Source organism: Natator depressus, chromosome 2 (assembly GCF_965152275.1).
Source record: "Natator depressus isolate rNatDep1 chromosome 2, rNatDep2.hap1, whole genome shotgun sequence".
Taxonomy (NCBI): domain Eukaryota; kingdom Metazoa; phylum Chordata; order Testudines; family Cheloniidae; genus Natator; species Natator depressus.
In genome coordinates, this window is record NC_134235.1 from 226,992,395 (window position 1) to 227,012,683 (window position 20,289).

At 43.5% G+C, this 20,289-nt stretch overlaps 1 protein-coding gene across 2 annotated transcripts in view; it reads right to left on the reverse strand.

The window, feature by feature from the left end:
• NEBL (nebulette) overlaps positions 1-20,289 on the reverse strand; it is a 399,859-nt gene that overhangs the window by 241,742 nt on the left and 137,828 nt on the right. For both annotated transcript variants that reach the window (XM_074946053.1, XM_074946052.1), the window contains exon 3: positions 19,913-19,997. In XM_074946053.1, coding sequence (XP_074802154.1) covers positions 19,913-19,997 — 85 coding nt within the window. The remainder of the gene's footprint in view (positions 1-19,912; positions 19,998-20,289) is intronic.

Below are 20,289 nucleotides of genomic sequence, written 5' to 3' on the forward strand. Positions count from 1 at the left end.
TGAAAAATCACCAAACCCCCCCCCTCCCGCCCGAGTGCAGCAAGTCAGAGCACTTTAAAGCGCTAGTGTAAACAGGCTCCAAGCGCTGGGAGCTAATCCCCTTGTGGAGGTGGATTACCAGGAGCACTGGGAGAGAGCACGACCACACTCGCACTTCAAAGCGCTGCCACAGGAGCACTCCCACAACAGCACTTTGAAGTTTCCAGCGTAGCCATGCCCATAGTCTACATGTATTAACCTGGAAATTTGTCTAAAATTTCTTCAGAAAGTTATACCAGTGCTCACCTCTTCTGCATATCTTTTTCCATTATCTTTTTTTGCAGGTTCATTTAACACTTACTGTATCTGAAAATTATGAAACAATACTAAAGATTTCACAAAAACTTTTGCTTTTCTCATATGATGAAACCTGGAATTGTGATGATGTGTACTTGGAACTACCCAAAATGAATGACAATTTTGAGACTAGGATTGTGCAAATAACTGTTTGGTTTGGGGGCAAGAGTGAAAAATTGAAAAAAAAATTTTAGATCAAACCAAAATGAAAATGTTTCAAAATTTTCAGTGAACTGGAATTTCAAAATGAAGTTTCACTTTGTGTCGACTCCAATCTTTCAGCTGACCCAAAATGAAATTATTTCAAGGTTTTTTAATCTTTTTAAATGTTCTATATGAAATTGAGGGAAATTCCTAAGCAAAATGGCTTTCCAAAATGAAAAGTCAAAATGCTCCATTTCAGAAATGGCATAATGAACTGTTTCAACATTTACAGGGTTTTTTTGCAACTGAAAAAGTTTGTCGAAATTGACCCAAATTTGCTCATTGTTCTGGTTGATCTAAATCTGCATTTCTTGGTTAGAAAGAGCTGGGTGAAAATTTTCCTGCAAAACCTATTTAAGACAAAGCAAGACAAGAACAAAAGCTGCTAGCCTTACTCACACATAATACCATTGAGTTCAATGATAAAATCTGGCCCATAAAAGAAATCAAAGGAGGAATGTCCAGCTCTCAACTTCAAAACCCATAATAAGAAACTTTAAAGAACAAAAAGACAACATATTTTTCTAACAAAAACTACAGTAAAAAAACCAATGTATTTTTTGTGATGGAAAATTACACAAGATCAATGAAAAAGAAAAAAAGAAAACCCCCTAGGATGTGCATCCAGAACAAAGAACCAAGGTGACACTAAAACAGTGAGTGAGACCATAACAGCACTTTATCACAAGCCATTCTTCTCTGCCAGTTCAACCAGCAATCCAAGACTAATATCCTGGATACCTCCAAAAGAAACTCAATAGCATTTTATCAGCTCCACCTCTGAAATCAAAACACCCTTAAAAACACTCAGAATCTGTCAACAACATGAAAATTACTTAGTGTATTGCACAAAGAAATTCCTCATCTGTCTTCCTCTCTGTTTTATTAGATACTGCAGAACTTGATACTTTCTGTTTGTTTCATTTCACACAGCAGCGACAAGCTGCATGTTAAAGCACTTGTTTATTTCCATATGCTGGAGCGTCCTCTGTGACAAAGTGCTACCAGGCAGGCAGGTGTAGTGAGGGAAGAGAAATGCTGCAATTACTACAGCAGCACTGGGACCTCGGAGGTGAAAGCAGAAGAGAAAAGGTAGTTACAATTGTCGGACAGTGGTTCTCCATCTTTCCCCTCCCATCTAGCCAGGGTATAGAGAAGAACCCCTCTTCTATTTAGCAATTTGGGAGAAGCAGATTAGTTTCAACCTCCAGCTGGAGAACCCCTTTTCTGAAAGATTGAAATCTGTTCTGACAGCTGCACTTCCATCTTGATCTTAGAATTTTTTGCTGATTTGTTTAAATTATTTAGGACCAGGATGGCTCTGTCCCCTGATGCAAAGACCATAAAATGAACGCTTTGACATCTCTCTAAACTAGGGACTGGCTTGATAGCTTCAACAGTTAGGAAATGGGGAAACTGCCTTCACCATTCAGGTATGCTTTACCAGACTCTAGTATGTGGGAGTGCAGAGTGGGAGCAAGGGAAAAATTGCGGCAAGCTGTTTGATTAATTCTACTGCACAGACTGTCAACTACCTCCAGCACCCTCAGTCTGAAGAACTGGTGGGTGACCCCTAGTGCTGAAAAAGTGAGATTCCTGCCTTCCCTCTGCAGACTTTTCATCTCCTCAGACAACTGGAGAGACAATTGTTGCTGCCAAATGGCTATCTGGAGCAGCGGTTCTCAAACTGTGGGTCGGGACCCCAAAGTGGGCCTTGACCCTGTTTTAATGGGGTTTCGAGGGCTGGCTTAGACGTGCTAGGGTCCAGGGCCAAAGCTGGAGCCCAAGGGCTTCAGCCCTGGGTGACTGGGCTCAGGTTGCAGGCCCCCTGCCAGTGGATGAAACCCTTGGGCTTCGGCTTTGGCCCCCCAGCCCAGGGATGGCAGGGCTTGGGGAAGGGGAGGCACTCAGGCTTTAGTGCACTTCTAGAAAGCTATTAAGCAGCTGCTTTGGACATCCATCCTCCACTCTGGTCCACAAGTATCATTGGCTAAAGTAGTTCATTCCATGAACTTCATCATGAAGACAAGGGAATTAAAAAAAAAAAAAAACAGAAACCTAAAATAAAATAAAATGAATCAGAGGCTGCTACCAAAGATATTTGGTGAAGGTCTGGTTTGAGTTCTTTGGACATGATGAGTAAACTTTCCAAAAGAGAATCAGTCCAGCCAGCCTGAGCAAAACAGGTCAAGGCTCCTACTACCCTCAACATGGTAGAAACTGCCTTACAACTGTGCCCTACAGTGAACCCTACTCTGCAGTTTCTGGGTTCCATAGGGAACAGGACACTTTCTGAGAGAATCACCAGTTCATTGACCGGGGGCTATCGGCCACATCAACCTCGAGAAGCACGACTTAGGCCAACTCAGATTTAGACATCATGCAGAATTTTTGCATTTCTCTCCAGTGTATTCCGTTTTCTGATTCAGATGCTTCTGCTCTGATGTAACATTTTCCATAGCTGGAGTTCTCTTTTTTTGTGGTCTCATTTTCTTTCTGAGCTTTCACTGCTTCCTATCTAGACAACTATAGCCTTCTGGAGCATGAACTCACAGCAGTTTAGGAAAGAATTTTTTCTGGGTCTCTTCCTCTCAAGGCTGGAGCCTAAGAGCTCACCCTCCTCTGAGGATGAGCATGAAGAATAGCATTTGTGATTACCATATTTTCTCCCTTTATATGAAACTCAGCTTTTCCCCTTGGAGAGAACGAGATGCTTCAAAGACAATTTTGTCATCATTTCTCTCAACACTATTTGGCTTTTTTTCCTCTGGATCAAGGGATCAGAGAACCGAAGACCCTGAAAGATCTTGGCCTGACTCTTCCCATTTTCTTTTACGCTTCCTCTTGGACCTAAACAGGGTAGCATCTGTTAATCTTCTGCAAGGGTCTGTGGCATACCAGGGGTATGGGAGAGCAGCCCTTCAGGTACATCTCATGCTGGAGCTGGAATCTGTGAAGGTACCTGTGCCACTGAGTCTTCCTCCTTACATGGCACCAAGACACCCTGTCCCCTTCCCCATGAAGCTGCTACCATAATCGCCCTTCATACCACTAATGCCTCTGTTTCTGAACCGTTTGGGCTGGGAAAGAACTGAAGCAGGACAGCTACTCTCGAGCTACATGTTGCTGCCACATGCAGGCACTGAGCAACATATCCTGATACAGGTTAGGGGGACCAGTGACTAAGGCTGGAAGCCAGAGCAGATAGGCAAAGATTGTTCCTAAACAAAATAAATACATACATACATACATACATACATACAGAACTCTCCTGGCTGCCAATGCTGTGAGAGAGAGAGTCACAGCAGGCACCTGCTGAAATTGGGACTTCTTCTTGGAGGGATTTTCCAGCTCAAGGCAAGTGTCAGGGAGAACGAGGCTGTTGTATGCTATGGAGTAAGTTTCCCACATAGGTAGAGAACATATTAAACCCCAGCAAACTGGAGACAGTGAATACTCCCATGGAGGTACAAAAAAGAAACATCTGGGAGACAGATTGGTAGATCAGTAGATTTTTGTCTATGCTCTGTAGTTTGGGAAGCAAGAGGTCTTCCACTGTTGATTCTACCAGGCGGCAGACTGATCTGGAGAGTTTTTAAGCAGCGGAAGCCAAAAATCATCAAGTGACTAACACATATGACCCTGCCTCCTCCAACTGCAGAGCTGAGGGAAAGACCACTTAAGCAATAGTGAACCGGGATAGAAAACAAAATGAATGCTTTCAAATTATGTTGTTTGGAAATAGATCACTCTCTAGAAAGCTTTTAAATGATGTTGCTTGGCTCCTAACAATATAATTTTAAACTGTTTTAAAGAGCAATCCATATTCCACTGCCTCCTCTGGGAAAGAGCATTTTAGTATTTTGTTGTTTTTGCCCTCATCCGATCATGTCAACATGACAGGCTGGCACCTGATACTGACCTTAATGGATTCTTTATAGAGGCCCCAGCACTTGGACTTAAAATGCCGCCAATAATTTATAACCCTTTAAATGAAAAACAAAAACATGTGTCTTTGGGGTTGTACAGTGTGTGATGGTGCTGCCCTATTCCTGCATCCATTGTTTTGTAAGGGAAATAACTTCTACAGCCACGGATTTTTTAAAAGCCTGAACTCCAGCAGATACCACAAACATTAGAGATGTTTACACAGAAACTAGAGTGCCAGAATATTTATGAGAAAAGCATTCCACATTCACTGGTCTTCTTACTCAGAAGCCAATGTGGGTTTTCTTAAGTTGCCTACCATAGAATTCATTTCATTTGCCTGCAGAAATTGTAACTGCACTGGCAAGGGACCCAAGCACCACAAATTGTTACTGTGTGACAGCAATAGGCTGATTCTCACCAGCTAATCTAGGTTTCATGTGGGGTTTTTTCCTGTCCCACATAAACGGAAGTTTCCAGTGCACAATATTCAGATGGAATGAGATCTTCCTGGGGGCAAATTATACCACATCCATGTAATGTGGGGTTCTTGCAATTTCTTCTGAAGATGCATCAGATACTAGCCGCTGTTGGAGACAGGATATTGGACTAAATGTACTGCCGATCTGATCCAGAATGGCAATTCCTAAATTCTTATATTACTCAAACATTATAATTCTATTTTGTGACAAGATTCAAAAGCGGTTCTCTTAAGTTCTTGGAAACTTTATTTCAACATCAAAGCAATTTACAAAACAAGGCACTTCATAGAGCTTTGAGGTGCTGCCATGGTTCTGTTATAAAGTGAATGATGATTGAGGGTTATGCCAATTTTAGAAGTAGATAAATTTTACACTGGAACTTTGTGCAACCACACCCCACTAGTAAATGGCAACCATAAGCTTTTTCTTGTCTGCAGAAGGAAGGTGTCATCTAAGACAAGCTTTTTTTCATAGCATCCAAAACTTATCCATGTCTGACATTTTATGCAAACTGTTATTGAGCTCAGTTGCATGTAAATGTAAACTCCAGCTTAAAAAAGACAAGTGTGGATTTAGTGCTGGAGAAAGGCATCGCTTTGATGGCCCCGGTGAATGAAGCCCTCTGTATATACAGGACAGTGGCTAACCAAGCTCCCCCACGTAAACTGCCCTGCCAGCATGCTTCAAAGCTGATGGGGGTGGGCTTCCTCTAAGGGCAATAGGAGTATTTCAGTCTCTATGCTCATTCAGTTCTGGCAAAGACTGACCATTTGTGCAGTGATGTTGATGAATTTGTGAAATGGGATCTAGAACTGAGCCCTACCAAACTAATCTCACAGAGGGTACCAAACACTGATTAGATATGAACAACTTTTAATTCCTTTTGAGTTGGTCTTGTTTCACATAAGAACCCCATAGGTAACCTCTGTATCTCATTAGTGGATGGCTCCCCAGAGTCAGGGAGAAGGGGGATTGCACCTGCCTGGGAATCAGAGGGAAACTGCACTGCTGAAGCCACTCCTGATTTTGTCGACCATCCTGAACCATGTGAGAGTCCATGGTGTGCCTAAGTAAACTCTTTATCTGCAATATTTTATCCTCAATTAAAGCTACTGAGGGTAAGCACAACAAAAGCAACCCTCCATGTTCAGAAATGGCATCATAAGCTATCAGCAGGAAGGAACCTCCATGAAGGCGTCTGTGTCAACATTTGCTTCCTGAAACAAGCTGCATCAGCTCGGTTCATGTGCCTGCATTACCCCAGCAGGTCTGCACTCTCCCATCCACTGGTTCCCCCATCCCTGCCACTATGAAGGACCATTCTCAATGTACAAACATGCCAACGTGGGACATCTGCAAATGGGACAGCCACCGTTACTAACCAACAATGGGAATTAAACTTTAGAGTTAAAAGAATGAGGCTTTACAGCTTTTACTAAGGAGCCAAATTTCCAAGCTGATAGCTGTCACGGGCTCATATCCTCTGCAAATTGGGCACAAAGGGGGACATACAACACACACTTTGAACAAAATATGTGAGAAATGACTACAGTGTAAAGCATGTGTATTTTGGTGATTGACACCATAATTTACAAGTTATGATAGTTCTAATGTACCAAATCTTATTGAAAGCAGTATTTCTCCCTGTATGAATAACATGTAACCTTGCCAGCCACATATATAGAGAGCAGCAGGTGAATCCACTGACCTTGAGATCCCCAGTTTAAACCCTTACTTGAGCTATAGAATTAATTACTAACACTTTAGGAAACCAGCCACTGGAGGATGACATGACATACTTTCCCAGTGTGTTTCACAACTAGCTGTAGAACACTGGTTGTAATGTTTTATGCACAATACCACCTAGTGTCTGGACAGTATAATACAGTTTAAAATTCCATTACACCTCCCGTTCAAGTTCTACATTCCTACCATTTACAATATTTACACTATCACACTGTCTCTGAAGTTTAGTATGTATCAATCTGCTAAATGTCTCTGAATCATACTAGTTTTCTAATTACACAACCCGAACACATAACAGCTTGGTCATCTTGCTGTCCATTAGTTGCAACAATAGGCTGTGCGTTAGTCCAGAATCCTTGAGTCGTTGTCTTGGTCTGCATCCACCATCTGTAGAGTTTGCTCTGTCAATTGTTTCTTCTGAAGAACAAACTGTAGATGTCAATGGTTTTTGTTGAACTCTCCACTGTCAGTCTCAATTATCATAGAATCATAGAATATCAGGGTTGGAAAGGACCTCAGAAGGTCATCTAGTCCAATCCCCTGCTCAAAGTGGGACCAATCCCCAACTAAATTGCTTAGAGCAATTATATATGCTCTGAGCACTGAATTCCTTTTCTTTGAGTTGTCCATCCCTTTTCTCCATCCAATTTGACACAAATACAGTCACCAGGATCTAGGCCTGAAAGTTCTCTAACTGAGTGATGTCTGTTGTAGAAGTGTTCATAAGCTCTTTCAGCCTTTTTATCTAATTTGGCTACTCTTTTCACATCTGGCCACTTTGGAGATAGTTGCAAAGTTGGAAAAGTAGTTCTGCATTGTCTTCCCATCAGGAGTAGTGTTGGACTATATCCAGTAACCACTATTGGTATCGATCTGTAACTCAGAAGAGAAAAGAATGGATCTCCCTGGTGCAGGATTTTCTTGGCTCTCTGTACAGCACTCTGAGCCTCTCCGTTCACTAGTGGGTAATGTGGGCTGCTAGTAATATTTTCAAAATAATATTTTGTTCAGATTGACAAATTCTGCTGCAGTGAATTGTGGCCCATTGTCCATCACTACTTGTTCTGGAATAATAATGTCAGCACTGCAACATGCTATGTCTTTCAAGTACATTATTTCTATATATCTGGAAAAACAGTCCACGGCGACTAGGTAATGGTGATCTCTGAATTTGCATAAATCTGCAACTAGTCTCTTCCAAGATCTGTCTGGTAAAGGTGTTGTTGTTAGTTAAGGTTCTTTGTGTTGTGTTGGCCTGTTAGTTCTGCAACATTCACATGCAGATACTTTATGCTTTATATCCTTGTTGATGTCCAGCCACCACACTCATTAGTTGGCCTGTTCATGGCATTTAGATCATCTTTGATGTCCTTCATGAATTAGATTTAGGACTTCTCCTCTCATTTTATTTGGAATTACGATGCAATTGCCTTTAATCATGAGTCCATTTGACTCACTTCATGTCCATGCACTGCAAAGTAGTCTCTTGTCACTTAGTGTCCCTTAGGGTAGGTCTAAACAGCAATTAAAAACACTCATGACTGGCCCATGTCAGCTGCCTTGGGCTCACAGACTGCAGGTATAGACTTCAGGCTTTGGCTGGAGCCCAGGCTCTGGGATCCTCCCTCCTTGCAGGGCCCCAGAGCTCGGGCTCTCACCCGAGCCTGAATGTCAACCCCATAATTTTACAACCCTGCAGCCAAAGCCCTGCAAGCCCAAGTCAGCTGACCAGGGCCAGTAGTGGGTGTTTAATTGCTACGTAGACATACCCTTAGATACTTGCGTCAGCTGCCTGTAATGTAACTTAGAACTTCATGAAGTTGCAGGTTTGTTGAGGTTGCGTTTTGTAGCTGGAGTAGTCTCTTTTCCAACACCCGTCTGGATGCGTCCACAGCATCCACGTAGCCTCTGCATCATCTTCAAGCTCACAGCTAGTTGAGTGTAATGTTGGGCTTCATGACAGAGTGCCTGCTACTATCAGATTTTTCCCAGGAACATGTTTAGCAATTGGGTTAAATAACATTAACCTTCACGATAGACACTGGCGTCCTAGCAGTGCTTTATCCAGGTCTTTTCCATTGACGAGGGTTACAAGCAGTTTATAGTCTGTTATCAGTGTAAACTAATCCAGTCCACAAAGTTCTCACATGCCCATACACTTGCCAGGTACTCCTTTTCAGTCTCTGTACATTGTTTGTGGAAAAAGAACCGTATGGTGGGTATGGTATGGTATGGTGGATCCCACGCTTTTCTTGGCGGGAAGGGCTAGGACACCACCCCTTGTCCCTGCTCTTGGGGCGCTGAGGGCTCCGCTAGTGGCCTGGGGAAGTGGTAGAGGAAGGAAGCAGGGAAGGGGCCTGGGTTTGCTCCTCACTCTGAGCCCCAGCCCCTCTCAACCACGGCTGGTTTCTTACCCTCTTGCCCCTTGGGTAGGGTTACTCTCGGTCCTTAATGCTGTGGGAGGGAGTCTCCCTGCCTTGCTAGGGCAGGGTCTCCCTTCCTCCGGTCTCTGGTCTTTCAATTCTCAGCAACACACCTCCAAACTCCAGTCCTCTCTCCTTCCTCGCACCACCCTGTCTGCCTGAAGCAGGGGCTTTTATTAGGTTCCTGACAGGGCCTTAATTGACTACAGGTGCTCCAATTAACCTGGAGTAACCTTCCCTAGTCTGAAGGGAACCACACCTTAAGTAGCCTACGGTTTATATATGTCCCCTGTACCACACTCCCACTGCTCCCTGGCCCCGCTGTATCACATCACATGTTTTTCTGCTTCTCTGAGCAGGCAAGAGCAAAATGCAACCGGCTTCCGCTCAGAACAATGTTGCTGCAACAATACACTACCTAGCCATAGTTGGCTACATCTGCATTGACCATTGTGGAATTGTTCACATTGTAGATCTTGACAGCTGGAGATGTTGAGATTATTTCTTTTACCTTTTTGAAGGCACTTTGATTTGGCCCCCTAGCCAAGATGTGTTGGATTTTAACACTTCATTCAGTGGTTTTGCCACAGTAAAAAGGTTTTGTTCATATCAACGAAATGACCATTCCCAATGTACTTCTCAGTTCTGGTACATAAGTTGGTGCATTCAGTTCTCAAACTGCTTTTACCTTCTCCGAGCTGTGTGTGTTTGTCCCAAAAACTCAATTTGGGGTAGGCGGAAAATGCATTTTTCCTTGTGGTTTCAGTACAGACTAATTGATTAGGCTTAAAACTCTATGGAGGTTTTGTTGTTTTCTTCCATCAATGATCCATATATAAGACTATTGCACATGAAAACTACAACTTCATTTGTGCTTGTTAACACTTCTTCCATCTTTCTTTGGAAAATCTCAGGTGTACTGGTAATCACAAAAGGTAATCTTGGAAAGCAAAATCTCCCAAAGGGTTGGATAGATGTAGCCAGCTTAGCACTTTCTTTGACTTAAGGAATTTCCCAGAATCTGCTCAAGGCATCCAGTTTGGAGAATACTGTAGCTACTTTCTCTTTCAGAAAGAAGTCAACCAGTGTGGGGAGGATACATTTTTCTCTCACAACTGCTTCACTAAGAACATAATAATGGCCATGCTGGGTTAGACCAAAGGTCCATCTAGCCCAGTATCCTGTCTTCTGACAGTGGCCAATGCCATGTGCCCCAGAAGGAATGAACAGAATAGGTAATCAATCAAGTGATCCATCCCATTCAAGCCCATTCCTAGCTTCTGGCAAACAGAGGCTAGGAACATCGCTGACCATCCTGGCTAATAGCCACTGATGGACCTATCCTCCATGAACTTATCTAGTTCTCTTTTGAACCCTGTTATAGTATTGGCCTTGACAACATTCTCTGGCAAGGAGTTCCACATATTGACTGTGCATTGTATGAAAAAATACTTCCTTTTGTTTGTTTTAAATCTGCTGCCTATTAATTTCATTTGGTGACCCCTAGTTCTTGTGTTATGAGTAAATAACTCTTCCTTATTTCCTTTCATCACACCAGTTATGATTTTATAATCCTCTATCATATCCCCAAGTCATCTTTTCCAAGCTGAAAAGTCCCCGTCTTATTAATCTCTCCTCATATGACAGCAGTTCCATACCCCTAATCATTTTTGTTGCCCTTTGTTGAACATTTTCCAATTCTAATATCTTTTTTGAGATGGGGCGACCACATCTTCACACAGTGTTCAAGATGTGGACATACCATGGATTTATATCAAGGCAATATATTTTCTGTCTTATTATCTACCCTTTCTTAATGATTCCCAACATTCTGTTCACGTTTTTGACTGCTGCTGCTGCACATTGAGTGGATGTTTTCAGAGAATTATCCACAATGACGACAAGATCTCTTTCTTGAGTGGTAGCAGCTAATTTAGATCCCATCATTTTATATGTATAGTTGGGATTATGTTTTCCAGCATGCATTACTTTGCATTTACCAACATTGAATTTCATATGCCATTTTCTTCCCCAGTCACCCAGTTTTGAGAGCGCTTTTTGTAGCTCTTCGCAGTCTACCTGGGACTTAACTATCTTGAGTAGTTTTGTATCATCTGCAAATTTTGCCACCTCACTGTTTATCCCTTTTTCCAGATCATTTAGGAATATGTTGAATAGGATTGGGCCCAGTACAGACCCCTGGGGGACACCACTGTTTACACCTCTCCATTCTGAAAACTGACCATTTATTTCCTGACCCTTTGTTTCCTATTTTAACCAGTTACTGATCCATGAGAGGACCTTTCCTCTTATCTCATGACTGCTTACTTTGCTTAAGAGCTGTTGCTGACACACCTTGTCAAAGGCTTTCTTTATTTGGTCCATAGTGGTAAGAAACAGAATAACCAAAACTGGTTTAGACACTCTACAAGACAGTGCGATGAAGTGGATAAGATGAGGGCTTGTCGTATAAGCCCTGGTTTACACTATGGGGTTAGGTCGAATTTAACCACGTTAAGTCGATTTTAAAATGACTGCGTCTACACAACCAACCCTGTTCCATCAACCTAATGGGCTCTTAAAATTGACTTCTGTACTCCTTCCCAGCGAGGGGAGTAGCGCTAAAATCGACCTTGCTGGGTCGAATTTGGGGTGGTGCAGATGCAGTGTGACAGTATTGACCTCCGGGAGCTAACCCAGAGTGCTCCAATGTGACCGCTCTGGACAGTACTTTAAACTCCGATGTACTAGCCAGGTACACAGGAAAAAACCCAGGAAATTTTGAATTTCATTTCCTGTTTGGTCAGCATGGCGAGCTCAGCAGCACAGGTGACCATGCAGTCCCCCCAGAATCGCAAACAAGCTCCAGCATGGACCAAAAGGGAGTCACTGGATCTGATTGCTGTATGGGGAGAAGAATCTGTGCAGGCCGAACTCCAATCAAAAAGAAGAAATGCTAATATATATGCCAAAATAGCACAGGGCCTGGTGAAGAGAGGCTACACCAGGGACACACAGCAGTACCGCATGAAAGTTAAGGAGCTCAGGCAAGCTTACCAAAAGACAAAGGAGGCAAACGGTCGCTCTGGGTCAGAGCCCCATACATGTCGCTTCTATGATCAGCTGCATGGCATTCTAGGGGGGGACCCTACCACTACCCCACTACTGTCCGTGAACACCTGCAAGGGGGGAGTCTCACACAACAGGGAGGAGGATTTTGTGAATGAAGAAGAGGAGGAGAATGCACAGCAGGCAAGCGGTGAACCTGTTCTCCCCGGCAGCCAGGACCTTTTCATCACCCTGGAGCCAATACCCTCCCAAGGTGGGATCCCTGACCCTAAAGTTGAAGAAGGCAGCTCTGGTGAGTGCACATTTGTAACTATAGTACAGGGTTTAAAAGCAATAGTGCTTAATGTTTGTTTGACCCTGAGCAATTGGGATGCATTCGCAGACAGTACAGCTACTGGAAAAGTCTGTTAACGTGTCTGGGGATGGAGCGGGAATCCTCCAGGGACATCTCCATGAAGCTTTCCTGGAGGTACTCTGAAAGCCTTTGCAAAAGGTTTCTGGGGAGAGCTGCCTTATTTCGTCCTCCATGGTAGGACACTTTACCACGCCAAGCCAGTAGCAAGTAGTCTGGAATCATTGCAGCACAAAGCATGGCAGCGAATGGTCCTGGGTTTTGGTCGCATTCAAGCAACATTCGGTCTATATCTTTCTGTGTTAGCCTCAAGAGAGTGATATTCAGGGTCACCTGGTTGAAATAGGGGAATTTTTGTAAGGGAACAGTAAAAGGACCCCGTTCATGCTGGGTTGTTTGCACTTGGCTAAAAGGGATAATCTGGGAGAATAGCCACGGGGTGGGGGGAGAGGTGAAGGGATCATCCCAGAGAATAGCCACGCGGTGGCGTGGGGGGAGGTGTGTGCTGCACATCCACCCAAAAACCACAGCCCCTCTTTTTAAATGTGAAACCCAACTGGCATTGCTTGCTATGGGATGGTGCTGCAGTTTGAAACCATTCCCACAAGTTATGAAGGCGGAAGAAGCCAACTCCGTGTACCAAAAGGCTTACCAAGGCTGCCTGGAAACCAAATTCTCTTGCCCAGCCATTTGTAGCGTGTCATCATACTGACAGGCGCTCAATATAAAAGGCAAAAGGCGACCTTGTACCTAAAGCACATGTGCTGTGAATTGCTTGATTCACTGTGAAAGAGTCTCCCTTTTGTTCTCAGAAATGTATCATCTTAAATTTTACAATCCCTTTTTATATCCCCGCAGGTGCAAATGTTTCTATGCTCCCCCTATCATCTTCGTCCCTGAGGTTATCGCAGATTAGAAGGCGAAAAAAACGCACTCACGATGACATGTTTGCCAAGCTCATGCAGTTCTCCCGCACTGATAGGGCACAGCTTAATGCATGGAGGCATTCAATGGCAGAGGCCAGGAAAGAATTAAGTGAGCACGGAGAGCAGAGGCAGAACGCGATGCTGAGACTAACGGGGGAATAAACAGACATGATGAAGTGTCTCTTGGGGGAGCAAGCGGACATGATGAAGCATCTGTTGGAGCTGTGGGAAAGCCAACAAGAGCACACACCCCCACTGCATCCATCGTATAAACGCTTGTCCTCCTCCCCAAGTTGCATACCCTCCTCACCCAGATGCCCAAGAACACGGGGGAAGGCTCTGGGCACCCAGCAACTCCACTCCAGAGGATGGCCCAAGCAACAGAACAGTTTTGATTTGTAGTGTGGCTATAATAAGCAATGTGGCCTTGTCCTTCCCTCCTCCTGCACTGCACCCCACCCGGGCTACCTTGTCAATTATCTCATTTTTTTTTAATTAATAAAGAAAGAATGCATGGTTTCAAAACAATAGTTACTTTATTTCCTTTGCCAGCTGTGATCCAAGCGGGGAGGGTGGCTGGCTTACAGGGAATTAAAATCAACAAAGGGGGGCGGTTTGCAGCAAGGAGAAACACACACAGCTGTCACACCATAGCCTGGCCAGTCATGAAACTGGTTTTCAAAGCCTCTCTGATGTGCAGTGCGCCTACCTGTGCTCTTCTAATAGCCCTGGTGTCTGGCTGCTCAAAATCAGCCGCCAGTCGATTTGCCTCAACCTCCCACCCTGTCATAAACGTCTCCCCCTTACTCTCAAAGATATTATGGAGCACACAGCATGCAGCAATAACAGTGAGAATATGGCTTTCGCTGAGGTCTAACCTACTCAGCAAACTGTGCCAAAGTTTTAAACGCCAAAGGCACATTCTACCACAATTCTGCACTTGCTCAGCCTATAGTTGAACTGCTCCTTACTGCTGTCCATGCTGCTTGTGTATGGCTTCATGAGCCACGGGAGCAAGGAGTAGGCTGGGTCCCCAAGGATAACTATTGGCATTTCAACATCCCCAACGGTAATTTTCTGGTCTGGGAAGTAAGTCCCTTCTTGCAGCTGCTCGAACAGCCCTGAGTTCCTAAAGATACGAGCATCATGCACCTTTCCCAGCCATCCAACATTGATGTCAGTGAAACATTCCTTGTGATCCACCAGTGCTTGCAGCACCACTGAGAAGTACCCCTTGTGGTTTACGTACTGGTTGGCAAGGTGGTCCAGTGCCAAGATAGGGATATGCGTTCTATCGCCCCACCACAGTTAGGGAACCCCATTGCAGCAAAGCCATCCAGTATGACCTGCACATTTCCCAGAGTCACTACCGTTGAAAGCAGCATGTCAGTGATTGCATTGGCTACTTAGATCACAGCAGTCCCCACAGTAGACTTGTCCACTCCAAACTGATTCCCGACTAACTGGTAGCCGTCAGGCGTTGCAAGCTTCCACAGGGCTATCACCACTTGCTCTCAACTGTCAGGGCAGCTCTTATCTTGGTATCCCTGTGCTTCAGGGTAGGGGAAAGCAACTCACAAAGTTCAAGAAAAGTGGCCTTACTTGTGCGAAAGTTCTGCAGCCACTGTGAATCATCCCATACCTGCAAGACTATACATTCCCACCAGTCTATGCTTCTTTGCCGGGCCCAGAATCAGCGTTCCACTGTATCAACCAGCCCCGCTGCCACTATGATGTCCCAATTGCCACAGCCCATGCTTTCAGGAACGTCTGTGTCCATGTCCTCATCACAAACACCCTCATGCTGGCATCTCTTAACCTGGTTCTGTACGTACTCCAGGATAATGCGTGAGGTGTTTACAATGCTCACAAGAGCAGCAGTGAGCTGAGCGGGCTCCATGCTTGCCATGGTTTGGCGTCTGTACGGGTAACCCAGGAAAAAAGGCGCGAAACTATTGTCTGCCATTGCTTTCACGGAGAGAGGGGGAGTGACTGATGACATGTACCCAAAGAATAGCTTAAGGTTGGCAGGGCTGTACTTCAATGTTCTGGCCCCATGAGGCATTGGGAGCTTAATCCAGAATTCCAATGAGACTGCAGGAACTGTGGGATAGCTGCCCACAGTGCACCGCTCCATGAGTCAATGCTAGCCAAGGTATTGAGGATGCACTCCGCCAACTTAATGCGCTTACTGGGGACATACACAATCGACTGTATAAAATCGATTTCTAAAAATCGACTTGTAAAAAAATCGACCTAATTTTGTAGTGTAGCAGTGTAAGAGACCTGGGTTCTGAGCCTGCAGTGACCTTTTACAAGTTCTCTGCAAGTTTATTAAAAAATGGGTGTGGGAGAGAGTTAGCAGAAGCTCTTCCTTAACTGCCTCCTAGGTTGGGGTTCATGGCTTTAGTTAGTAATAAAGGTAGTGAGTTGCGTGCGAATTTCAACATCAGTTAAAAGAGGTGAGATTTGAAGTTATTGTCGCCTCTTTTCCAGCTCAGGGAACAATCCTGTAGGCTAGAAGGGCATTTGATCGGGAAAAAGTCAGTGTCTCTCCCACTTTCCCCCTCCCTCTGGAAGTGAGTAACGGCATTCATGACAAATCAGATTTGTCATCAAATTCAATGGGTTCAGCTTAACATGGACATTTTTCTGTTATGGCTAAAAAGTAAATAAATCACTATAGACCAATAGTGCAGATACTCACCGACTTATGCAATCGTTCCGCTCCAGAACGCCTTGCATAACTCAAATTTTGCGTACGTCAGAAATGTACACCCAACCATTACGCAAAAAAAAAAAAACAAAAAAAAACCCCTCCTATTTCTAGCTTACGGAACTTTTTCCGTAAGTGCGGATTTGCGTCAGTCGGGTCTTGCGTAACCCAGGGAGCATCTGTACCAATGTATAACTGATATTGTGGGAATCTGCACGTGACAAGCAACAAAGTGGACAAAGGACTTGTCCCAGGGTGTTTTAGATTTCTTGCAGAAAGGGTATGAAGAGAAATGAGAAAATCCAGTGAAAAAACTGCAGAAGGATTAACTTTAGAAATCTTATTATTCTTTCTGAATCAATTCATCTTCATCAATCCACCATGAAAAGTTCAAATAGGACTCAAAGTTTATATTCTATGTTTTGGGTTTACCCATTTCAAAGAAGTTTTTATAAAATAAAGGTTTAAAGCTTCTGTTAAACTGAACTCTGTAATACAACCTTAACTATGGTGCTGCTGCCACCGCACCATAATAAAAATAAGCAAACTGCAGCTCTCTAAGCTACTTAAATCAAGATGAAATGTAACTTCCACAGAACTTTCCTCTTTACAGATAAGTGTATCCATATGTCGCATGGCAGAAGTTCTGTAGGCCATATTTGGTCCATGGATCAAACTTTAATCACACCAGAAAAAAATGTTAAGTCTTCCATATATGTATTACTGTAAATATTGACACCAACATTTTCCGTTACAATTCCCATTGCTTCACCCATTCTTCTATAAAGAGCTTCCCAAGAGGAGAACATTAAAAGATATCTTCTCAATTCTGCTTTCTCGGCTTTTGCCACATTACTCCAATTATTGGTACTGTGAGATTTGCAAGTAAATTTCAGTGTAGCAAGATAAGAATACACCCATAAATAGCCAACCATCACAAGAATAAACTTCAGTAAAGCCTGATCAATAGTTTTATATAAGGCAATTTCCAAATAATGCATAAAAATCAAATAATAAGAAAACAAATAATTCGAAAACAAATATATCAAGATGTTAAGAACTGAATGACAATGGAAACTGGAGATTACAGATACCATAGAATACCATAAGCAAATAAACATGCATATTTTGTTTATGTAGAGTCAAAGAATTATGTATCAATTAACAAAATTTTTATTTTCCTTTTACTATGCATTTTAATGCCTCTCATTAACCTGGCCGTGGCAATTTTGACTGGTAATATTTTAATGGCAACTTGAGTAAAAAAAGAGCTTTATACATGAATTCTTATGGTATATATTGGGACTACCTCCACCATTTAGGCAATCATCCAGGACAAGCAAATATTAGGAGCAGCTAAATATTTAATAACTGTGTTACTGTAGGCTGAAATGAGCCAACATTTTGTGGTTTGCTTAGTGCATAAGAACCCCTTGGGCCTGATTCTGATCTTACATACACTCTTGTGACTCAGGAATAACTTAAGTGATGACATTGTCCAGCTATACCGAAAGGAGGACAGGAAACACTTGCTAAGGATTTAATCAGGCTGCAACTTTATTATTAGATGTCTGGGACTACCTGACAAATAAAAGCGTACAGTGCAGGTAAACCGTGTTTGTTTTGTAATTACCCGGGCAGGAGGCTTCCACCAGCTCCCCCTCTTTTTCCATCCAGGTCCCTCCAGCAAATCCACTGCCAGAACCTAACCATCCACACCCCTTCATAGGAGGGGTAAGATGGGCTATAAGAAAGGGGGGTTGGCTCCCTGCCATTCCAACCATAGGAACCCCAAACCTCACACCGTTCCATTCCTTTAACCAGCTCCTCCTTTTTAAGTCCTTTATCAGACCATTTATCTGGTCACTGGATGCCTTCCCTATGCAATACCTGCACTGGACATCCGCCTCACACTTACCAAATAAGTTGCAACATATAGCCTACCACACCTTTAGTGCTCACCATAATAGGTGTTCCCTAACATCCGCTGTGAGGAAGGTGAAAAAACCCCACTCCACCCAAGCCAATATGGTGGTGAGGGAAAAAATTCCTTCCCAGCCCCCCCTAAAAAGGAGCATCTAGCACAATGTCCACAGCAGGTTCAAACCCACCTGATAATCACACCTCAGGGAGGGGGAGGGAGAGGGGGTGCTGCCTTGCCTGCTGCATGGAGAAAGGGGTTTCCAACGCCAGCATTTGCACCTTTAAAGCCTTCCACCCTTACAAGGGGGTGAGTCGGTGTTGCAAAGCTAACCAACACCACCTTTCTGCAGCAGTTTCTGATCTTGTTCTCCTCCGTCCCACTGCCATAAAGCTCTACTGTCTTCCTCCGGCAAGCCTGGACAATGGCCCCCCTACTTTCAGTGCAGGGTGGTCAATCACATTACAATGGTGTAAATACCAGTGTTAACAAGGTCAGAAGTGGGCTCCCTGAGTTAGCCATGGTATTATTATTATTTATATTATCATAACACTTAACCCTAGTAATGAACCAGGACCCCATTGTACTAGGCACTGTCCAAACACGGAAAAAGTCAGTCCCTACTCCAAAGCCATACAAATAATTTTTCAACTGAATTACAGTCCTTTAAACACTAATACCAAAAGAACGAGGAGTCCTTGTGGCACCTTAGAGACTAACAAATTTATTTGAGCATAACCTTTCATGGGCTATAACCCACTTCATCAGATGCATGGAGTGAACAATACAGTAGGCAGGTATAAATATACAGCACATGAAAAGATGGGAGTTGCCTTACCAAGTGGGGGGGGGGTGTCTAGTGCTAACGAGGCCAATTCAATCAGGGTGGATGTAGCCCATTCTCAACAGTTGACAAGAAGGTGTGAGTATCAACAGAGGGGAAATTACTTTTTGTGGTGACCCAGCCACTCCCAGTCTTTATTCAGGAACCAATCCCTGCAACAAACCCCATTGACAACTCTGTCCTCATGTCTATTCAAGGGACACCATCACAGGACCTAACCACATCAGCCACTCCATCAGGGGTCGTTCACCTGCACAGCTACCATTCTGATATATGCCATCATGTGCCAGCAATGCCCCTCTGCCATGTACACTGGCCAAACCGGACAGTTTCTACGCAAAAGAATAAACGGACACAAACCAGACGTCAAGAATCGTTACATTCAAAAACCAGTAGGAGAGCACTTCAATCCCCCTGGACACTCAACAACAGACTTAAAAGTCATTCTTCAACAAACAAAAACTTCAAAAACAGACTTCAAAAAGAAACTGCAGAACTGGAATTAATTTGCAAACTTGACACCATCAAATTAGGCCCAAATAAAGACTGGGATTGGTTGGATCACCACAAAAGGAAATTTTCCCTCTGTTGATACTCACACCTTCTTGTCAACTGTTGAGAATGGGCTACATCCACCCTGATTGAATTGGCCTCATTAGCACTGACCCCCCAACTTGGTAAGGCAACTCTCATCTTTTCATGTGCTGTATATTTATACCTGCCTACTGTATTTTTCACTCCATGCATCTGATGAAGTGGGTATTGCCCATGAAAGCTTATGCCAAATAAATTTGTTTCTCTAAGGTGCCACAAGGACTCCTTGTTGTTTTTGCTGATGCAGACTAACACGGCTACTCCTCTGAAACCTAATACCAAAAGAACACTCATACTGCAATGAGAAGCTGAAAGAAAAATTGACTTGATTATCTAATATTAGTGAAATACAAGAACTAAGTCAATGATTACCTGACTTTGCAATTCACTTTGTTGCTTCAGACGAAGGTTTTCTGGTGTATCTGCCACCGTAGTGAAGGACTGTTTTGGGTAGTGTCTAGAAAAAAAATCACAACATCAAATAGGGAATATCTACATGTTCTGGAAAGTCAAATGCATCCCAATATTCTTTGCCACTTCATTTCAATTAAAAGAAAAGGAGTACTTGTGGCACCTTAGAGACTAACAAATTTATTTGAGCACAAGCTTTCGTGAGCTACAGCTCACTTCATCGGATGCACTGCATGCATCTGATGAAGTGAGCTGGAGCTCACGAAAGCTTATGCTCAAATAAATTTGTTAGTCTCTAAGGTGCCACAAGTACTCCTTTTCTTTTTGTGGATACAGAC